We start from the raw sequence: 19,916 nt of genomic DNA on the forward strand, positions 1-19,916 counted from the left end.
TGTTTTATAACACATGAACCTGGGAGATGGTTACCCCTCTGACTTCATTCTAGGATGGATAAGGGAAATGAATTCCACACAATTGTGTGGCAGAAGTCATATTTTCTGTGATAGACTGCAGTCAGCACACATATTTACATAAATTTTATTTTCCTGTGAATTAAAATAGTAGCAGGAACAACAGTAGCCACAGCAGCAGCTGCAATAATAATTGAAACAGAACTTCAGGTCAAGAGTTTCAGTTTCACATATCAGTTTAAAAAAATGAAATATGCATCATTTATTATTTTAGAAAATATCTACTGCATTAGGTTAAAATGAAAATTAATTTTGAAGCAGAAAACTTTAGTATTTGTTTAGAAAACATCTCAAATAGAGTCTATTTCAAGTTGAAAAAATCATTAAATCTTTTCTTTCCTTCTGTGAAAAGTTTTGCTTCTACTAGCTTGCCAATCAAAATGAACTCCCAAAAATTTCCTGATCAGCTCTTGTTCTAATTCTACTCAAAGCTGTTTGTGGTGGGTTGACCCTGACTGGATGCCAGGTACCCACCACAGCCACACTGTCACTGCCTCTCCCAGCTGGACAGGGCAGAGAAACAAGAGAAATGCTCTTTCTTTGTTTCTGGAGAGAATGACAGGGAGAGATCACTCACCAGTTACTGCCAAGGGAGAACAGACTCACCTCAGAGAAATTAATTTATTGCTAATCAAATTAGACCAGGTTAATGAGAAATAAAAACTAAATCTTAGAGCACCTTCTCCTCATGCCTCCTTTCTTCCCAGGCTCACCTTCACTCCTCAGTTCTCTACCTCCTCCCCTCCAGTGCTCTGTCAGACATGGGGGAAGCTTCAAGTACCTTCTCACAGAGGCCATCCCTGGAGTGCCCCCATTACCAAAACCTTCCCAACACAAACCCAATACACTATTCAACCTTTGAAATATAATTATATGGTGTATTTTTACATAAATTAGTATCCAGTAGCTGACCTAATGCTGACTTTTCAAGAACCAAGACCCTTGTGTGATATTTTCAGGTTACCTCTCATGTTATGCCTGCAGATAAGTTTGTCAGATAATTCATAGGGTAGAGAAATAGACTGCAGTCTCCATTTAGGTCTTTTAAACTTTGTGTTTTCTGTAAAGTCAACAAACTGCTCTTCCATACATTTCACTTTATTATTTGCTAATTAATAGTATAAGTGAAACAATTAGAAGCACACTGAAATGATCATAGGCATAAAGGAATATATGAGGCTCAACAATTCTTGCTTTCATTGCCATCAGAGCTCTCCACACCAAGATTCCCATCTACTCCTTCCTCTGCTACCCATATCATGTGCAACTATTGCCATCCTCCACCTAATTCTCCTTCACATAAACCTGCTTACTTTTTCTGGCTGACAACAGGCCTTGTAATTTCTTCTTTCTCATACAGACATTCCTAAAAAAATATTTTCCCTGAGCTACTCCTTTTCATCAAACATTGACATCAGTGTTTCCCTTATGCAGCTATTTCCAAATGCAGCTTTTCTAACTAACATAACAGCATTCCACACCACCAACACAGTTATTCTGCAACTTTCTGCCCTTCAGATGACACTGTTATGTACATCCAGCTCCACTTCTACTTAAAGTGTCTTCAAGCTTCCTACAGCTCCTGAACTCTCTTGAATACATGATTCCAAAATTCTTCCTGCTTGAAGATTTTCTCCAAGGTGACGGCACAATCCCTCCACTGTACAGCTTGTATCCACTTGCTCCGACTGCCATGACTTGTTGCACTGCATATTCTAGTCCCACTGCTTTGATGGCAGCCTTTTTAACAGGCCCCAAAACAGAAGTTTTGCTTGCACACTGATAAGTTGTGCACAGGCAAAAGACTCAATGAACTAATGTGCAAATGGCATGTATAAACTTGGCTCTTCTGACAACACAATCTGAAATTAACCTCTGCCACATATATGCTAATTCCTGTAAAGTATATTGCATACGCTGTTATCACTCTGTGAGACTATCTGTAAACAGAAACAAATCTTTCTCCAAAAAGACTTGAAGTTACTATACACCATTCAGTATATTACTGAACCTAGAAGTGCTTAAATAAATAAGCAAAAGCATAACTGCTATATGTCACCAGAAAAAAAAATCAACAGGAATCTCATTCCTGATGTGTTTCAAACAGAGATAATAAAAAGGTTGTAAAGATCTTGTATTATCTCAATCTTGTCAAAATTCATATACCATGACCAAAAGAAGAGGAGCAAATGGCTGCCTTCATAGATCAGTGCTATGCTGAAAAACAGTGAACTAGGGATAAAACCTGATGGTTATTTACAATAGCCAGAAATGTAAAATTTTTTTAAATTGACTGCATAATCTCCTTTCAAAACAAACAAAATATTGCATACATGTTTGTATATACTTATTTACTAGTTATATGGCACAATGAACAACAAGGTGTAAATCAGATAAAGAGATTTTACAGAAGTCATTTATATTCAAGGAACCAAACTAGGGGAAGTTCTAGTAGATGCCATGGATATAGGAGAGTTATAAAACTCTAGATACATAGACAAGAGAAAAAATATACTGATACAATTAAAACTTATTTCTGTTTTACCAAAAAACTCAACCCATACTGCTCCCAGATTATTCTGTGCTCAAGAACAGAATACACCTAATGTATATTTATGTAGGCATCTCATCTTGATTTTCCAACATTAATTCCACAGTCATCATAAAAAAACATTACTACCTGGCACTGATTTTGGTACATTTTTAGATCCTCACGGAGTTTCATGTTTTCCTCTGCCAGTTTATTCTTGTTTCTTGCTATTTCATTCACAATTGCCTTTAGCTTTTCAATAATCGAATCATCATTTTCACTTTTGGGCTGGGTATAGGTAATTAGCTCTTCTTGGTTTTGTTTCTTATTGCATATTTGGAGTTGATAATTCTGGCTCTGCCTCTATAAAACAAGAAAATATTTTAAATTAAACTCAATAATTGTATGTAAATTGCTCTAACCAAATCGTTACTACTAAAATCATAAGGCTATTCCTGTCTTCACCTCGATTTGCTTAGAAAAGATGATACAATTCAAACAGTTTGAATTACTTGCCCTCAGTTAGAAAAAAAGTTTCAAAAACCTTCAAGGGCACGGGAGCTTTTCAAGGATTTTTTTCTCCTGTGCTGTGTATTTTCCTAATACTTAATGTTAATCAGCCTCAAATGTGAAAAAGGTGATTATGATGACCTACTCAGTTACCTGTGAGAAATAATTTGAGAGAAATGTTCCTCTTTGATACATTGAACTCAGTAGGAGCTGTGTGTGTGTGTGCCTCAGGATAGATATTAACCTTTGACTAGAGGGCTACCATTACATAGGTCACGTACAAACAGCTCAGGTACTACAGGAACTGCACTTCTTTGAGATCATTATCCTTAAACTTGGGAAAGAATCATTCGTACATTTGGCAGAGTCCTACACCCCATGCAGCTTCTTGTACCAATTAAAATCCTGAACACAAAACTTCAGAAAATTGGTATTGCCAGTATTTCTGAATCCACAGGCATTGGATTTCTATGAAGAAGAATTTCTTCTAAGAAGTATAATTACTATGGCAACTGTTTTTGCTGTTTCCCACTACTGGGAGATTAACAAGCAGCACTAATCTTTCAGAAGACTGAGAATTACTTGAAAAATGACAACAAAATATGACCTGGAAATCATACATCATGCGCAGAGAACAAGTTGGGCAAGAAAATATAAAGTTAAAATAAATAGGGTTAAAAATACCATATTTCACTGACAAGGATTGCAAAAAGTCATACTTTAGACAGTTTTCGATGTTATTGACTACGTCCCCACAATTTGTGTTGGCTGAGAACCTAAGCAGAATGGACCACTGGCTGCATATCAAATAAAAAGCCAAAAAAAATTTGCAGGTTAAGTTTCATTTCTATAGATAAAAAATGAAGGTCCCTTTGACATCCAAGTTATGGATTCTTATATATCTAAGTGTCAATATATCCTGTGAAAAATACACTGCAAGACTGCAACTGGAAATCAAAGATCTCATGAAAGACGAATTTCAGGCAAAGATGCAGGAACAATTAACACTTTTGAAACAGCTAAGGGTAACAGTCCATCAGACTTGGATTTAAAAAAATAGTTGGTGTTATGTTATAGTTGTGAAGGAAATTGTCTTCAAAGCAAGTTCACTGATGGAATTGAAAGCTTCAACAGAAAAATGTGAATCGTCACCCTCAGTACTCTATTTTGACTTGTCTAACTGTACAATCAACATGTCATCAGTCCATAGTTTTGTCTAGTCAAAGACTTGCTTTTTTAACACATTTGCATGAAAGCTCAATTGCTGGAATATAATGCTCTCAGCAGCTAAACCCAAAACATAACTGTCATCCTTGGAAACTCTGGATATGTGTAAAGAGTCTTACAGGAATTGTTAAGAAAGTGTTTCACTAGATTAAGATCCAATGAGCTTAGTAACAGTGGAAAAGGGAATTATCAGTGAGCAACATAATTGGCTTCCCCTTACTTAATCTTCAAGCTGTCTTGTGGTGCAGTCAATTTGTAAGTTATTTTCTGGGGTTTTTTTTAAGAGAAGGATAGGTCACCATGATAGCATTAAATAACATTTTTTTCTGGATTAGAAGGAATTAAAAAAATAAAAATATGCAGTATCAATAGTCTATCTATAAAAAAGCAATGAGCAAATTGGCAAGTAGAAAATAGTCATAAAGTCAACCAAAGAACTGCATAGTAACCAGAAAGCTGAAAAATATGAAAAAAGGGGGTTAAGTGATCCAACAAACAACTCCAAGAGTGATTCTGGAGTAGCATATGAAAATTCATTTTTCTGCATAACTGATGGTACTGTATATTTATGATCTTCAAAAAAAGGAAGGCTATCAGATTTGAAGGAACTTTATACTTGCGTCAATACCTCAATGGCATGCGCTATTTACTTGGTAAGATACTTTTTAATAACTTGTCAAATTAACGGCATATTAGCAAATAACATGGAAAAGTGTATCTATAATATGCTTAAAAAGCAAAACAGAACAGTCAATGGTTTTTGTAATTGTTTGGGGTTTTTTTTAGAAATATTAACATTTCCATCATGATCTTTATTTGTTTTCTCACTTTCATGACAAAAACTAAATTAAAATCAGTGCATGTATCATAAGATCTTCCAGTATGGTTCTGCCCTACCATATATTTACTACCAATACACACAAGATTCGCTGTAATCCTAGTTTTTAAAAATTAAGTTAAAATAATCTGTAGCTGAGCAAAGAGTTAATTTTCTTCCTAGAGCAGGAAGGTAGGAATTTTACATGAAATAAATTACATTTCTCAGGCAATAATTTTTGTTGCATATCTACATAAACAGGGTTATTTACACAGGTTGTCCTGTGCTTCTCCCATTCTTGTGATTTTGCCTGAAATCCCTGAAAGACAGCAAAACAAGCCTAGTAAACATAGAGGAAATATTTATTTTCCCCAATCTAAAGAATTTTGTAATTTGTATTGTTCTAAGAAATACCTAGTTTTAAAAGTAATACATAATCTTTCCATAATTTTGGAAATAAGTTAAAAAAAGAACAATTCTATAAACCAGCCGTCCAGTCACCCCCACCAGAGAAAGACCAGTCTTAAGGGCTACTGATCTGAGAACAGTGAGTGTAAACATAATAAATGAATAAAAACAATAAAATAAACTGATTACTATGATACACAAATTGTATTGGATAGTAGTTCCTGTGACTTTAAAGCTGTATCAGTGTTGAGCAGGGTAATCAGCAGGGAATCAAACCCCTAATATTCAGACACAAAATGCTCACTTTTCACCTTGGTTTTTAATGGGACAGCAGCCACATTGAATAAATTTTACTTCTTGCTCTCTTTAAAATCACTGCTTCAGGTTCTGAGTTCATCTAGTTTAAACAAAAAGCTGTTTAAGAAATTGTATTATATTAGATTTATCTAATATTGGTTTTGTATTTTCACTTACATTAATATTTAGTGTATTTGAGTACGCTTTAAACTCATGCCAAACCTTTTATGTTCACAAATATATTTTAAAGGCAGTACCCTAAAAATAAGCAAAATGTCAGTTACTAGAACCATTGCTCTTTTAGTTTGAAAATTCAGCAAAATAACAGTACACTGGTTTATATATTGAAAACTAATGGAAATGTTGTTTCAAAAAGACAGATGATATTTTCTAATTAAGCTAAACTGGCATATTCCCCAAATTTAAAACAATAAGTGGTTTTTTTTGCTACTGAAGAAAACCTGACTATTTCTCAACACATATTAATACAAATCTTCTTTCATAGCTTTCCTGATATCTGCTTTGGCATTTATAACAGTAAACGTCTCCCTATTTTATAAAACATGATATAAACAGAGTTTCAGACTACTTAATGAGGACTGTAGGTTCAAGGCCTTACTAAAGCACTGCTGAGCTTAGTAGATTTTCACCACAGTAATTATTTCCTGAATACTCAAATTTGCTGAATATATTCCAAGCACCCATTTTTCATACTGCATAATTAATCAAATTATAGCATTGTCTTGCATTATTTTCACATTTTAATCTTTAGTAAGGTTATTCTCAAATTAGCTGACAGTAGTGATATATCAATGATAGATGTACAACCTATTTATTATTCTTTTAGTAGCTGATGTTGGCAGCTATGCTGCAGTCCAAAGCATCGTAGCTTTTCTGATGATGAGAACTTCCATGTGGAGGAGACAGCCAACATCAGACAGCCAATATCAGACAGCCAACATCAGCCAACATCAGATAGACACATCCAACACAGACAGAGTTGGGATGTGTCTATGTGGATACAGGAACCTGAAGGTCACAGAAGTTAGTCCTATATCTTACAGAATAATGTACAAGGCAAGTCCAAAATACAGATCCTAAGACCCTGCTTAATTTGGGTTAAAATTAGGAGATTACTTAAAATCTACTAGTGCTGAATTTCTTGATTGCAAAGTCCTCAAAGTGTCCAAATCTACATCATAAATCTACATCATAAACATGTAAGTCCTCCCCATGCTTAGAGCTGGGCAAGCAGCTCCCATATCAACTGGTTCCACTCTCCTTGCTTTGCCTACGTCACCCAGCCCAGCAAGCACGTGGAGCACACACTACTTTATTATGCTCTTCTCAAAGGATGGACAGAGAAAACATGGACTTTGTGATCATCCTATGCTTCATCAGATTACTGCTTAGACTGTTCTTCCCATAACTGGAGGGCTCAGTATAAAAATCTTTCAAGACTGAACCTGAAGTATAATCTTCCCATGTTAGTTTTCTACCTAACAGACAAATGTTATTTTTCAACAGGCTCCAAAATTCTTCCTTTTGAAGTTGTTTCATTTAGCTCAGGATATCAGGAAATTTATCAGATAAAAAAGAAGCAGCAAAAATTAGCATACCTAGAGATGATATTGCTCAGTTAGAAGAAATAATACTGGATATGAGTTTCTGGCCCAGTGAATGCAGCCAGAGCCATTTGGAGAGAAGACACCACTTGCGGGCACACTCTCTACAAGCTCTCTATCTTGCCTAACTTTCCCGCTGGTCCAATAAATACCACAGATCATATTATTCCACATATTATTATCATATTATTCCACTAATCATAAAGTAACCTCTGAGAAGTCAAGGCTGGGAATTATGAACAAAATCACTGTCTTCCTGTATTCAAGAATAAGTCCACTAAAATCCAGCCCATGTCCAAAGGGATAGGGAGTATGACTGAACCCTGTTCTCAGCATCTATTATCTAGTCCCCCAGCCAGTATGCTGGATTCGAATGTATTTTTAAGTGCCCAGTCCTTCCTCATACATTGCCTAGGGAAATCAGGCACTGAGGTCAAGGTCATGGATTGCTTCAGGCAAATGGGTACTGACAGGATATAGGTTTAACAAGCAGTTTTCCAATCCTAAAAACTTTTTTCTATGTAGTCCAATGTGCTCAAGGTTGTTCCTGAGGTCTATAAAACTTGAATTAATGATAGGTATTATGTGACAGTATCCTGTACATGTACAAGCTCTCATGCCTCAAAAGAGACTGTGTCATCCCCCAAAAGAGACTGTGTTATCCCGTACACATCTATTCATCAGGAAAAAAGTAAAATTTATTTATAGTTAAATTTACAAAAGTTTTGCTATTAAATAATATTAAAACTAAGAACCATTCTTGCCAAAGCAAGACAATGATATAATTTTTGTAGAACTATGAGCAAAATAAAGCTTACAATTTTAAATCAAAGATTAGTTCTAGAAGCATATTAAAATTAAAATATAATGACAACTATTCTTACCTCAAGTTTCATGCATAAATTCCTTGGGTTAGATGATGTCTCCAGATTTTCCTCACATTTTTCTCTGCTTTCGAGCTTTTTTTGTTTTAACTGTAGCTTTTCATAGCTATGTATCAACTTTGAGAACTAAAAACATAAGTAGAGTTGAACATGCAGAATCTATGAAGAAGGATCACATGGCCAAAGTTTTCTTTAAACTAGCATCACCAACTGCAGCTTTAGCATTCCAAATGTTTAATCAATGTAACAAAAAAATCAGTTAATGACATTAAAATCAATTAAAAAAGTTATCACAGATGAACAAGATTATGCTCTCATATAAATGTTAACTAACTGTTCAAATGAATGGGTTCATTTGACAGCTACTTAATTCTGCTGCAGCTCTCCATGGCATTGCTACCCCCAGAGTCATTTCCTCTACGGTGTTCATTTGGATTGTTCTATACTTGTTTACTGCCATCTTGTGTTGGCAATTTAAAGGGTGCTTCACTAGTCAGAATGAAAGATTATCATTAATGTACACTAAATTTGTGTGTTCTTTCTTATGATGAAAATTGTTGAAATGTTATGTGTGTGATGATGGCACTCTTCTGGTACCACTGTGTGGGTCTCAGAATTAGACACTAAATAGAACAGACACTGCCTACATGTCACCATGAAAGCTTGGCTTAGGAGTCAGAGACACAGAAGAAAAGGTGCCAGGAGAAGGACCAGCCTCTCCAGAAAAACAGCCAGTTTTAACATCAGTTTTTTCACATCACACTGCAAAAAACAAAGGGTCTGTCTAGTGCCTGTTTACAGATTTGATACAGAAAAGTGATACTGTTTGCTAGGAATATGTACATTTGGTTTTGAAAAAAAATGCAAAGCCAAGGGTACTGATAAAGGAAACACTAAAAATACTGTCTTGTGGAAAGTTGAGTGAAAGAACTTTGGGAAGAATATTATGCAGAAAAGAAGCTTCCAATAAATACTGATCATGTCTCTTGTTGTTCAGTTCCTTTACATTTAAATATATATGACTTTAAAAAAACCTGACTCTCACATAAAGTTCTTTGTACACCCAAACAAAATCCATAAAATCTCATATATTTGTTAACAGCTCAAAGTGAACTACTGTTTGGAAATGGAATGGAATCCTGTTGAGTCAACACTGAATGAGCAATTGAGGTCTGTTCAGATAACAAACACGGCAAAAAGAAGTCTAGAAAAGATACAGAACAGAAACAAATTAAAAATTAATCTGGAAACTTCCTAGACACATTTGAGATGAGCTTGAGAATCATAATATGGGACAGCAAAAACTAATTGAAAAGATGATGAGAAGACAGATTGTCCTGGACTAGGAAGTTTTATGATATGAAGAGGCCCAGGCACAGATTTCATGAACTCAGAATGTCTGAATAGCAATTCTGTAACATGGGCATAACAGAGCTGAGTTATCACCTTTAAACCCAAATCAAAAGTCTTGCAGTGAAGCTGCCTATATTTGAAATTGACTTTGTCAGAGAACAGAGTTTAGATAAAATATTTAAAATGAGTCAGAGTATCCAGGCTCAAACAACATGGAACTCATTGACCTTGAAAGAAAGATATCCTTTTGCAAATAAGAGTTTTGCTCTTGAATATGTTATGGCATATGTGAGCTGCCTGGGAAGAATCAGTTCAGATAAGACGGGTATTGGAATGCTTATGCTAAAAAGGCTAGGAAATATAGTATCCAAACAACTTGGTAAATCAGTCCAAAATGGAACAGAGTGGCCAAAATGAGAACATTTAGTTTGAATCTTAGATATTTAATGACAGTAGGATATTAAAGGCAAATTGTTGTCTGGATGTTACGATGATTGGAAACCAGACTGAAAGACAAAATCCTTTCATTTAAGGCCAGATATTTGCTTTAAAAGGTCCAAGTTGTTCTGTTTGCATGTTGTGCATGTTATAAAAAAATATGAGGCATTTTAGTGAGTTCTGGGGTAGAATCCATCTTAGTTTAGATTTCTGAAAGTTACACATACAAGCCTGAGATACTCTGCATCAGAAAAATCTGCCTGTAAATGCTTAGTCATTCCAGCTGTCTTAAATTCTTGTCATACACTGACACAAATTGTATTCTGGGGGTGTCCATTTCTTTCTGGTGATTCTAAAGGGAGCTTGGATAGCTCAGACATAGGTTTTACATGTCTAAGTGAGGAAATTAGCTGCAAAGTTCTTAGAGCAAGAAAGGATCCTTGTTCTTTTGCTGAGAGATTTCCATCACTTTCAAAGTCAGAATATTTACTAGGCATTAATATATTAAAATAAAAAAGAAAAGGATCAAAGTAATGGAGACGAACCTCAGAAATTTTTGCTATTTAGTTATGACAAAATGCTGCATGTTTGAATGAATACAACAGTGTAGCCTAGGAGTTTCAGGTTATATACTAGGAATTATTTTCCTAATACAAGAAAAATATAGGTTTTACTGCATTCAACAGGCACACAATCAATGCAGAGGGAATACTGCTCATTAAACAGAAAAGAAATTCATTCTGAATAGCCTAGCATTCTGACAGCTAGAAAAAATCATCCTTACTATTTTTATCAAGATTAGGAAGGAAGAAATCTTCAGTGGGATTTTAAGAATACATCTGTAGAGAAGATACAATTCTATTGGTAAATAGTAACACACAATTTGTGCAAAACTAAATTGTAGCTCGTAAGATTCTACCGTTTAGAAGGTGGTATAACTTCCAAGTGAGAATAAGAACTGAAAGAAGGGAATCAAAGGAGATAAGGCAAAAATTAATATTGCCACAGAAGGTCTTTATTTTAGATAAGAGTTTGTGTAGCTCAGAATTTGGGACATTAAAGCCATTCCATTGCAGAAAATGCAGCCCTGTAATTCAGGAAAGAAATTCATTAATGAGATGTGGCAAAAGCTAGAGGAGCAGAGTGGGACAGTCCTATTGTCTAGCAAAGGTGCTAGGAATTGTTCTGACAGGCAGACTTCTGTTTATCACATGGAGAATCAAGGCAGGCCCCTTAACAGAGGCATTTAACAGTTTTCTTTTACAGTCAAGGTGAATGAGGTGGATATTTCATGAAGACATATGGTTTGGTCAAAGGAGAGGAATGGGCACTGGAAAATAAAATGCAAACAGCATCAGTGCTCGAACCTTTAGAAAGAGGAATAGGATGACTGAGAGAATGAAATGTTTGGAGACATGGATTGGGAAAGTGACCTATATTCTTAAGAGCTAGAAATCCAAAGTTCTATCAAGTTTATCTTGCATAAAGATAGAAGAAGGAGCAATCAAGAAACCCAAAGAAAGGTTAAGTGGTCTGAGTGGTAACTAAAAAAGATAGTTTGAGGAAGAAATATAACCAGATTTAAAGAGAAAAGCTTGTAGGTTAGAAAACGACAGGTTCTTCAAAAATGAAAGAGAAAAGAGGTTGTATTTGCCCATGGAAAGGACTTGTAGGATAATTGAACACTCCAAAATATAAATCTTTATGAAAAATTGCCTGGACTCTCAATTTCAGAGGGTTCAATTTCAGTGAAGATATTAGCAACAACATGTAACATAAACTCAAGCATTTTTAGCACAGGATAAAAAAAAAATTAAGAAGTGAAAAATATAGCAGCAAATGTTATAAAGAAAAAAGAGCTTTACTATATTTTTGAGAATAGTTCTACACTGCTAAAAGATACCTTACTACTTATACATAAAATGTAACACTCCTTTTCATTATGTGTGTTTATCTTCCCAACAATCATGCTAAGATGATGCTTTTCCGTAATTTGTGTAAATTATAAACCAGCTTTTATTCCTAGCTACTTTCCCAAATGATTAGAAGTGTTAATTACAAAACAGCCAAAGCATTCACTGCCTATTTAAAGAACTGTTTTCCAAATCCATTTTCAATTGTAAAAGAAAAGATAAATTAAATACAACATAACATTAAAAATAAGTAATAGATTTATTCATTTTATGGACTCAGGTGTACTTCTAAATTAAAATAATGATACTCAATTTATGCAATCTGACATCACTATATACTAAGTGTGGTGACTGGAAATGCTGAATTATAACACTACATCTCTGGTAGAAGAATCCAGTGAAGGGAACAGAAAAGTAGCAGGAAAAACAATGCAGAGTTGTGTACCTTAGTTGTTAAAATCTGAGAAACAGAATCAACTCAAGTTTGCTACGAATTTATATTCATGATTGAAGTAGAAAATATTGAAGAAACAAACAGATAGGTGCAGAGCAAACACAGCCAAACTGCATCATAAAACCATAGAATGGTTTGGGTTGAAAGGGACCTTTAAAAGATCATCTAGTCCAACACCCCTGCCATATACAGGGACACCTTGCATTAGACCAGCTTTCTCTAAGCCCCATCCAGTCTGGCCTTGAACACTTCTAGGAATGGGGCATCCACAACTTCTCTGGGCAACCTTTTCCAATGTCTCATCACCCCCACTGAAAAAAATAATAAATTGTTCCTCAAGTACAGTGTAAATCTGCACTCATTTGGTTTAAAACTCTGGTCCTTTCTCTCAGCCTGTCTCCACTGGAGAGCTGGTCCAGACCCCTCTGATCTTCTTCATGGCCTCCTCTTGACTTGCTCCAACAGGTCCAAATCTTTCTCATACTGAGGACCTCAGAGCTGGACACAGCACTGTAGGTGGGGCCTCACCAGAGCAGAAAAGGGAGAGAAAAACCTCCCTGAATCTGTTGGCCACATTTCTTTTTATGCAGCCCAGGATACAACTGGCTTTCTAGGCTACACGAACACTCTGAAATAAATAAAGCCAGAACAAATTCCCAACATCATTAATGTGGGTTACTCCAGTTTTGATACAAAGGAAATCTACACCTTATGGAAAGCTATCAGGCCACTTTAACAGTTGTGTAATCAGAGAAACTAAAACTAGAAAAAGATATAGCAAAGACATGATAAGCACAGTATAAATCTTAAAACGCCTAACATGCATCAGACTCATATTAGCATGAATCCAATTATTTATTTTATTCATTCACCAAGGCTTTAGTTTATTAGTCTGAAGTTAGGAAATCAAGTATTTGTCTTCATAACAGATGTCACATCCACATCAAAATCCATCCAAAGAGTTTTGACATGACAGTACATAAATTATAATGGAGCCTGGTAGGAAGCTGTAGCCATTTGCCATTTGTATGACATGATTCATCTTTCCCAAATCCATGATGGCACATCTATACAATTTGGCATGTGTAAGTTTTTTATACTGCAATCACAAAATAATCAAACTGACATTTTTCTTACTTGAGATTTCAGTGCTTGAAGTTGAGTTTCATAACTCTGAGCCATTTCATTTTTAGTTTTCTGTAAGTTTTCCAATTCTTGTTGAAGTAGTCCCACCTAAAGTTAAAATAAGCATTCAAATGTACCTTTTCTGACATTTTTCAAAATACGCAATTTTTGGGAAAGTAATTTGAAACTTTGAAAGAAGATCACTGCTTTAAGAAGAGATGTTAAAAATAAGTATTAAATTAGTAGCTTGATAATAGAACTGCACACCACAGACCTAGATTGTCAACATCAAACCAGGAATTTTATGGTAAAAAATCTCATTACATGCTGATGTTATGATTTAGTCATAATATTGTACAAGTCTGTCATGAAAGACCATTCCTGAAAGCTTTTTCAACCCAACTACGCTGTTCCCCATTGTGAAAATTTTCCTTGCTTGGCTTATAAAATGATACAAATTACCTTCCAGTATTTATGTACAAATTACCAGAAGACACTGTGGACTCATTTCAGCTCCCTAAGTGCAGTGCCATTTGTGATATCATAAATTATTACTGAGTTTCACAGCGACCTGAGAAATATGACAGAGAGCATACACCGCACCTGTGCTTTTCTGGAGGGGGCACTTGGAAGCTTGGTAGAATATGCTGAGGTATTTCAGATAATGTCTCTGTACAGCAAATAAATTGATGCTTTCAGGATGGGCGACTTGAATTCTTCTCTTGGTTCCTCTGACTGCAGGGACTAAGGGCAAGTTCCTAATTGCTCATTAGGGAGAGTCACTCCATTTTCAAAACTCCCACAGGGAATTTAGCCACCTAGCTCACGCAAGGATTCCCTCGTGCAAAATTCAGCCGGCTTGAACTAGAACTGAACCCTATGCAAGGATTTCTTGATGCTTCTGAATAATTATTCAGAAGAAAAGACTGTGAAATACAGACAACATCGGGTACACTGGGGCTTTAAGTTTCATATGAAAGTTGAAGTAGTAATACATTTCAAGTCTTCACAATGAGTAAAATTATCATACAAAGACAGTATATTATGTAAAATGTTAAAAACCAGGAATAAACAGGAGTAACAAAGACATGATTTTGGAAACCTTTTTGAACTACATTCCTCCATTTAAACTTTCTGATGAAATGCTGGCATTTAGAAAAAACACCAAACTATCTTTTTACAGCTAACCCGAGAATATTTGATGTAGACTTTAGGGAAATAGAAGAAATATGAGATTTTCAATGACATTTTTACAATCACTTTTCAGAACAGAAGCACACTTTAAAACAAAACACTAAGGATAATTAGTGACCTTTAAGGGGTGTTTGGTATTTTTACATGATAGAACAAATGGTCTTATGGAGAATTTAAAGCATGCTAATAAGAAACTACAAGAATAAATACTTTCTTTATAGAATGTGATATTCTTAAATACCTCTTGACCTTTTTGATCCAGTTTGCTTTGGGCACTTGCTAATTCTTGATCCTGGATATCCATCTTTGCTTCCAAAGCTCTCATCTTTCTTTCCCATTCTACTTGCTTTCTGTTTACCATGATGTCAATTTGATGCACTAATTCCTGAAGTTCAGCTTCACATGGAGAAGCTCTAAAAACATAAAGAAATTTATTTTTTCAAATAAGGAATAAGGGAGGATACAAATTTTTATTTACATTTATTTACAATTCTGTTTTAATTGTGACCAAACTAACCACTTTTCAACAACAGAAAGAAAGAAATGGGAAAGTTAAATGATGCCTTCAACTGTAGGCGGAACCTCACTCATCAATCTTGAGTTTGCCTGCATGCTCAACTTTTGACTGCACTAAACTTAAAAAAACAGCTCCTTAATGTGGATATCACAAATCTTTTATTTGGTGCTTAAATTGTGCACATCCCTTGTTTTGATAATTATTACAAGAAATTTGAGTGAATTTGTTAGATTTATAACATCATAATTAAAACTTATCATGATTTTTTGAAGTTAAATTCTTTAGAACTTCTTTTATATCCACAAATCCTTGAAACTGTGATGGTATCAATGTTAAGTTTGGAAGGGCTTTTTAAATGCACACATAAATCTTAATGACTTTTTAATGTTAAAACTGTTGGTAATGCTGATTTGAAATTTAATATGAATCACAGGATGACAATAACCGAAATGCAAGCAAGTGATGTATATCACTCAAAACAAAAACACCCCTCTCCTAAGTGCCTGGAACCCATCTCAAAAGTAGCATTAATGATGGGTAAACTTTGCTGCCTCTGGGTGGAATATAAAATGGGATTTTGAAAACAGAAGATAAAGTGATACTGCTTTATCATGTCTACCTGTTACATCAGGACTACCTTTTCCTTGATACTGCTGTAAAGACCTGTGCACTTCACCCTCCCCTAATGGCAACACTTTGGTGAACCACCAGCAATGACTCAGCTGTCTTATTTTAGCCTTCAGAAACAGGTGCTTGCTTTATCTTGTGTCACATGGATAATCTAAACATTGTTATACAAGTAAGAATTCAACTTTTAGCCTAGATCATCAGATTACCCTTTCAGATCCATCATGGCTGACACCTTTCACTCTTAAATTTCACCTGCCTCTTTCAGATCTTCCCACACATGGCAAATTCCACATTTGCTGCTAATAAAAAATTTCTCTTAACAGTTCTTCCATGCTTCTTGAATCTAGAGTCATGATTACATAAAAGGGAACAGTTGAAAGAAAAGCCCCTTCTGAAAGAGCTTCTCAGTCTGTCTTCATTTTCTTTAATTTCTTACCTGGATCCTCTAAGCACATTTGCAGCTGCAAAAGGAAATCTGTATGTGAAGTTGCAGATTACTACTGCTGTTCTACTACCAAAACTACTCTGTACCAAGGCTCTGGTATTGAAGACAGATCTGCAGTTATCCCCACTCACTAGCAGAGAGGTGCTACTTGCTGCAATAACTATTGCTTTAGTCCACCAGTGTTTTGGAAAGAGTGCTCGTTAGCTCCCTCAGAATATGGCCAAATTTTTGGCACCACAGTTGTGAGAATTTATTTTGATCACTGGATATGGAATGCAATGGTTTCTTTAGTAAGACATGTGTAAGCAAACACACAAAAAGAAATTTTCCCATAAGCAAAGAAGTATGCATGGGTTTTTTTACCCATGTGGATTCAGCATTCCCAGTTTGCTGAATGCATGCCGCGAATGGATTTGCCACACAGGGAAGTAATGACCTGTACTTCAGCAAGTGGCATCTACTTTTTTTCTTTTTGTTCATTTACTTTGAAACAGCTCAAAACACTTAGAGTTATCTCATTTTAAAGTGGTGTAGGCAAGCTCTGTCTCCATATAAGTGAAAATAGAGATGAGTCATGATCTACTGTCATTAATAACTATTTATCTTCATGTAAAACAAAATGGTTCCAAATTTAGGCAAAAATCCAGATAAAAAGTTTCACCACCTCCAGGCCTTTTTTGTTATCACAAAGGATTTTTGCACTGGTTAGACTTTTCTAGCTCTATTTATCTATCTATTGCTTTGGAGTTTTGTACAGGTCTGCATTTTTGTGATTGTTTCCTAACAGACAGAAAAATGAATGATAGAAAGAACGGTATTGTCCATACACTCTAGAATAAAGTTGTTACTTAAAACCAGATTATTTAAGAAATGATTGGTTCATACTGTCTGTCTTGAATTTATACCTTCTTCCCACATTATTTACATTTGCTCACGAATAGGAAAGTAAGTGTGGCCATATTTATGCAAACAAAAGTAAAACATTCCATCTTACATAGTATACTCCTTAGGCTTGGATATTTACCACAGCTTCTACAGTCAATACTAATTAATTTAATTATTGCAAACCTTGCTCTAAAAATAGGAAATATACAAACCAGTTCTGATAGAATCTTCTACCCCAAAGTTCCATTATAAGAACTACAACCAACTCATTTAACAACTTTCAACCACACTGAATCATACACATCTATGCATAGACAATTTGTGATTTATGAGTCCTAGCAGCTGGAATGTAATTGTCATGATTTTCACCACCATTACTCAGCCATTTTCCCAAGTTTTAAAGGCACTGTATTATCCCTGGAATACTGTCAGCATAGACTGAAATTGTTTCCTTTCAGTGAAGATGTATCCTAAACTACTCTTCCAGCATTTTTGTATAGTTAATGGAACTAACTAGCTAGCAAGAATTATGGTTTATGATGGGACAAATTCTTCTAGATGCATCTGCAAATAGCCTGAAATTTCATATATTGATTAAAATAAAGGAAAGGCAGAATTCTGAATTTTTGAAATAGGCTTCTGACTTGTAGTCAAAGAATAGCAATACTTTTGGGGTTTTCTAATTCAAGTTTTTATATGGCTACTTTTACAAATCATCTAACCATGATATGAAAAAAGAATTCCCTCAAAGAACACTTTTAAATCCCATTGAAAACTTTCTTGGGCCAGAATAAGGTATGAGAGATCATGCCCCTTTTATTTTAAGAAATTGATGCCGAATTTTGCCCCAAAAGGCGATAATAAGCTGCCCAGAGACTGGATTTGAGGTCTATAGGCAGGAGGTATTTATTGGCAACGCGTTGGAGAAATCGCTAAATGGATTTCTGAATTATGTACAGCAAAAGCAGGTTTTTATACAATTTTGAAGAAGGATTACATCATTATTACATGCATATTACAGGCGGAGTCTTCCGGGAATTCTTGGTCTTCCTTAGTTAAATTTTAAGCTTTTCCTAATTTGGGCAGTTTCCTGTTATTCTTGGCATGTCTTTCCATGGCTTGATAGAAGTTACTGTTGTAGTTGGCTTGATTCTAACGGCTTGGCAGGTCACTTTAACTTATTGGCTTCCATTTCTGCTTTTCTCTTCAAATATTCTAATTCCAATGTTTCCTCTTCAAATATTCTAATTCCAAAGTTTCTTCTGTGAGTGGTTTTTTTTTTGGTTAACTTATCTAGATATCTGATCAAAGTTAGGGCTCCCTAACAGTGTATTTTAGGCTATTTATTAACTTCTGCGATTCCCTTGATATACTTTTAATTCTTTTATTTCTCAAAAACTATTGTTCAATATAATAAATGGCTTCAAAATACTTTTACACTTAATATGTGTCATATCACGTTGTGTTGTTTCTTGGTAATAATGGCAGAATAAACTGGTTTATTTGAAAAGTAGTTAGTAAGTTTACTTACAAAATTATGATGGATAAATATTCTGTTTTAAGTAATTAAGTGGGGAAGTACTTCTTATGTTTGTTTGTTCCTTAAAATTGCTGAATGGGATGAGTTCCTACATCAAATCTTACTCATGTTCTCATTTCTTTAGAAAGACTGTGCTAACATATTTTTTAGATTAACTAAACACTAACATATTTTTCAGATTAACATTAAAAGAATTAAACTTGGATTATGTAAAATAAAAAATGATTATGTATTCTTTTGAAAAGTGCACTTAATACTTCGGGGGAACAGTTGTAGTTATTATCTGTGCAAAATAAGGCTAGGGCTTTAGCAATGAATCTTGTTTTCAGGATTCTTAATGTTTTAAGAGCTGTGATATATAGTTTTTATTGCTGTAGCCTAGCAACTCCAAGTACTTTTACAAAAAAAAAAAAAGTTTGAAATAACGTTTCTTAATGTTTCTTAAAAAAACTCTACATAGCTTTTATTCTCCCCCCCCACCTCTGGTTCAGGTATGAATATTTAAAACATTAAAATAACTAACAGAAACAGTGAGTAGAGTACTAGCCAAAGCAACAAGATGTCTTAATTATCAGCAACTTCTCCAGTTTGCATGGAAAACAGAAGAAATACAGAATCAAGTTTGCTTCCAAAATCATTAATATTTTGAGTTTCACATTTTTAATAAACATATATAGTTCAATTCCGTCAAATATTCAACTCCCAAGAGAGTAACTCATCACGTACTTAGTCACAGCTTCTTCCTGGAACACTTCTAAGTCCTCCTCCATACCACTGATTGTCGTTTTAACCTGTTAAAACACCAAAAATCAAATAATTCAGATTCTTAAATGCATTCATTTACATAACCAAGTAGGGCAAACTGGATGGTTCTGTGCTTTCCTTTCATATTATGCAATTTTATCATTAAAAACAACAAGGACAGGGGAGTGCAGCTCTAATTACAGGCTGGAATGGGTGAGACAAAAACTTCGGGAGTAAGCTCAGCTCTGACAGCAATTCTTGCACTTGCTGCAACACTGAGACACCAGAGGTGGCGCTGAGCT

General features: G+C 35.0%; 1 protein-coding gene across 1 annotated transcript in view; it reads right to left on the minus strand.

The window, feature by feature from the left end:
* The window catches only part of DEUP1 (deuterosome assembly protein 1), a 40,575-nt gene extending 20,917 nt beyond the window's left edge, over positions 1 to 19,658 (minus strand). Inside the window, exons 1-6 of the mRNA XM_054514099.1 lie at positions 19,597 to 19,658; positions 15,095 to 15,266; positions 13,672 to 13,767; positions 8,377 to 8,502; positions 5,368 to 5,481; positions 2,759 to 2,971 (exon numbers count right to left, since the gene is read on the minus strand). Coding sequence (XP_054370074.1) covers positions 2,759 to 2,971; positions 5,368 to 5,481; positions 8,377 to 8,502; positions 13,672 to 13,767; positions 15,095 to 15,266; positions 19,597 to 19,640 — 765 coding nt within the window. The 5' untranslated portion in view covers positions 19,641 to 19,658. The remainder of the gene's footprint in view (positions 1 to 2,758; positions 2,972 to 5,367; positions 5,482 to 8,376; positions 8,503 to 13,671; positions 13,768 to 15,094; positions 15,267 to 19,596) is intronic.
* Positions 19,659 to 19,916: the final 258 nt, after the last annotated feature.

The sequence above is a fragment of the Molothrus ater genome, chromosome 2 (genome assembly GCF_012460135.2).
Source record: "Molothrus ater isolate BHLD 08-10-18 breed brown headed cowbird chromosome 2, BPBGC_Mater_1.1, whole genome shotgun sequence".
Taxonomy (NCBI): domain Eukaryota; kingdom Metazoa; phylum Chordata; class Aves; order Passeriformes; family Icteridae; genus Molothrus; species Molothrus ater.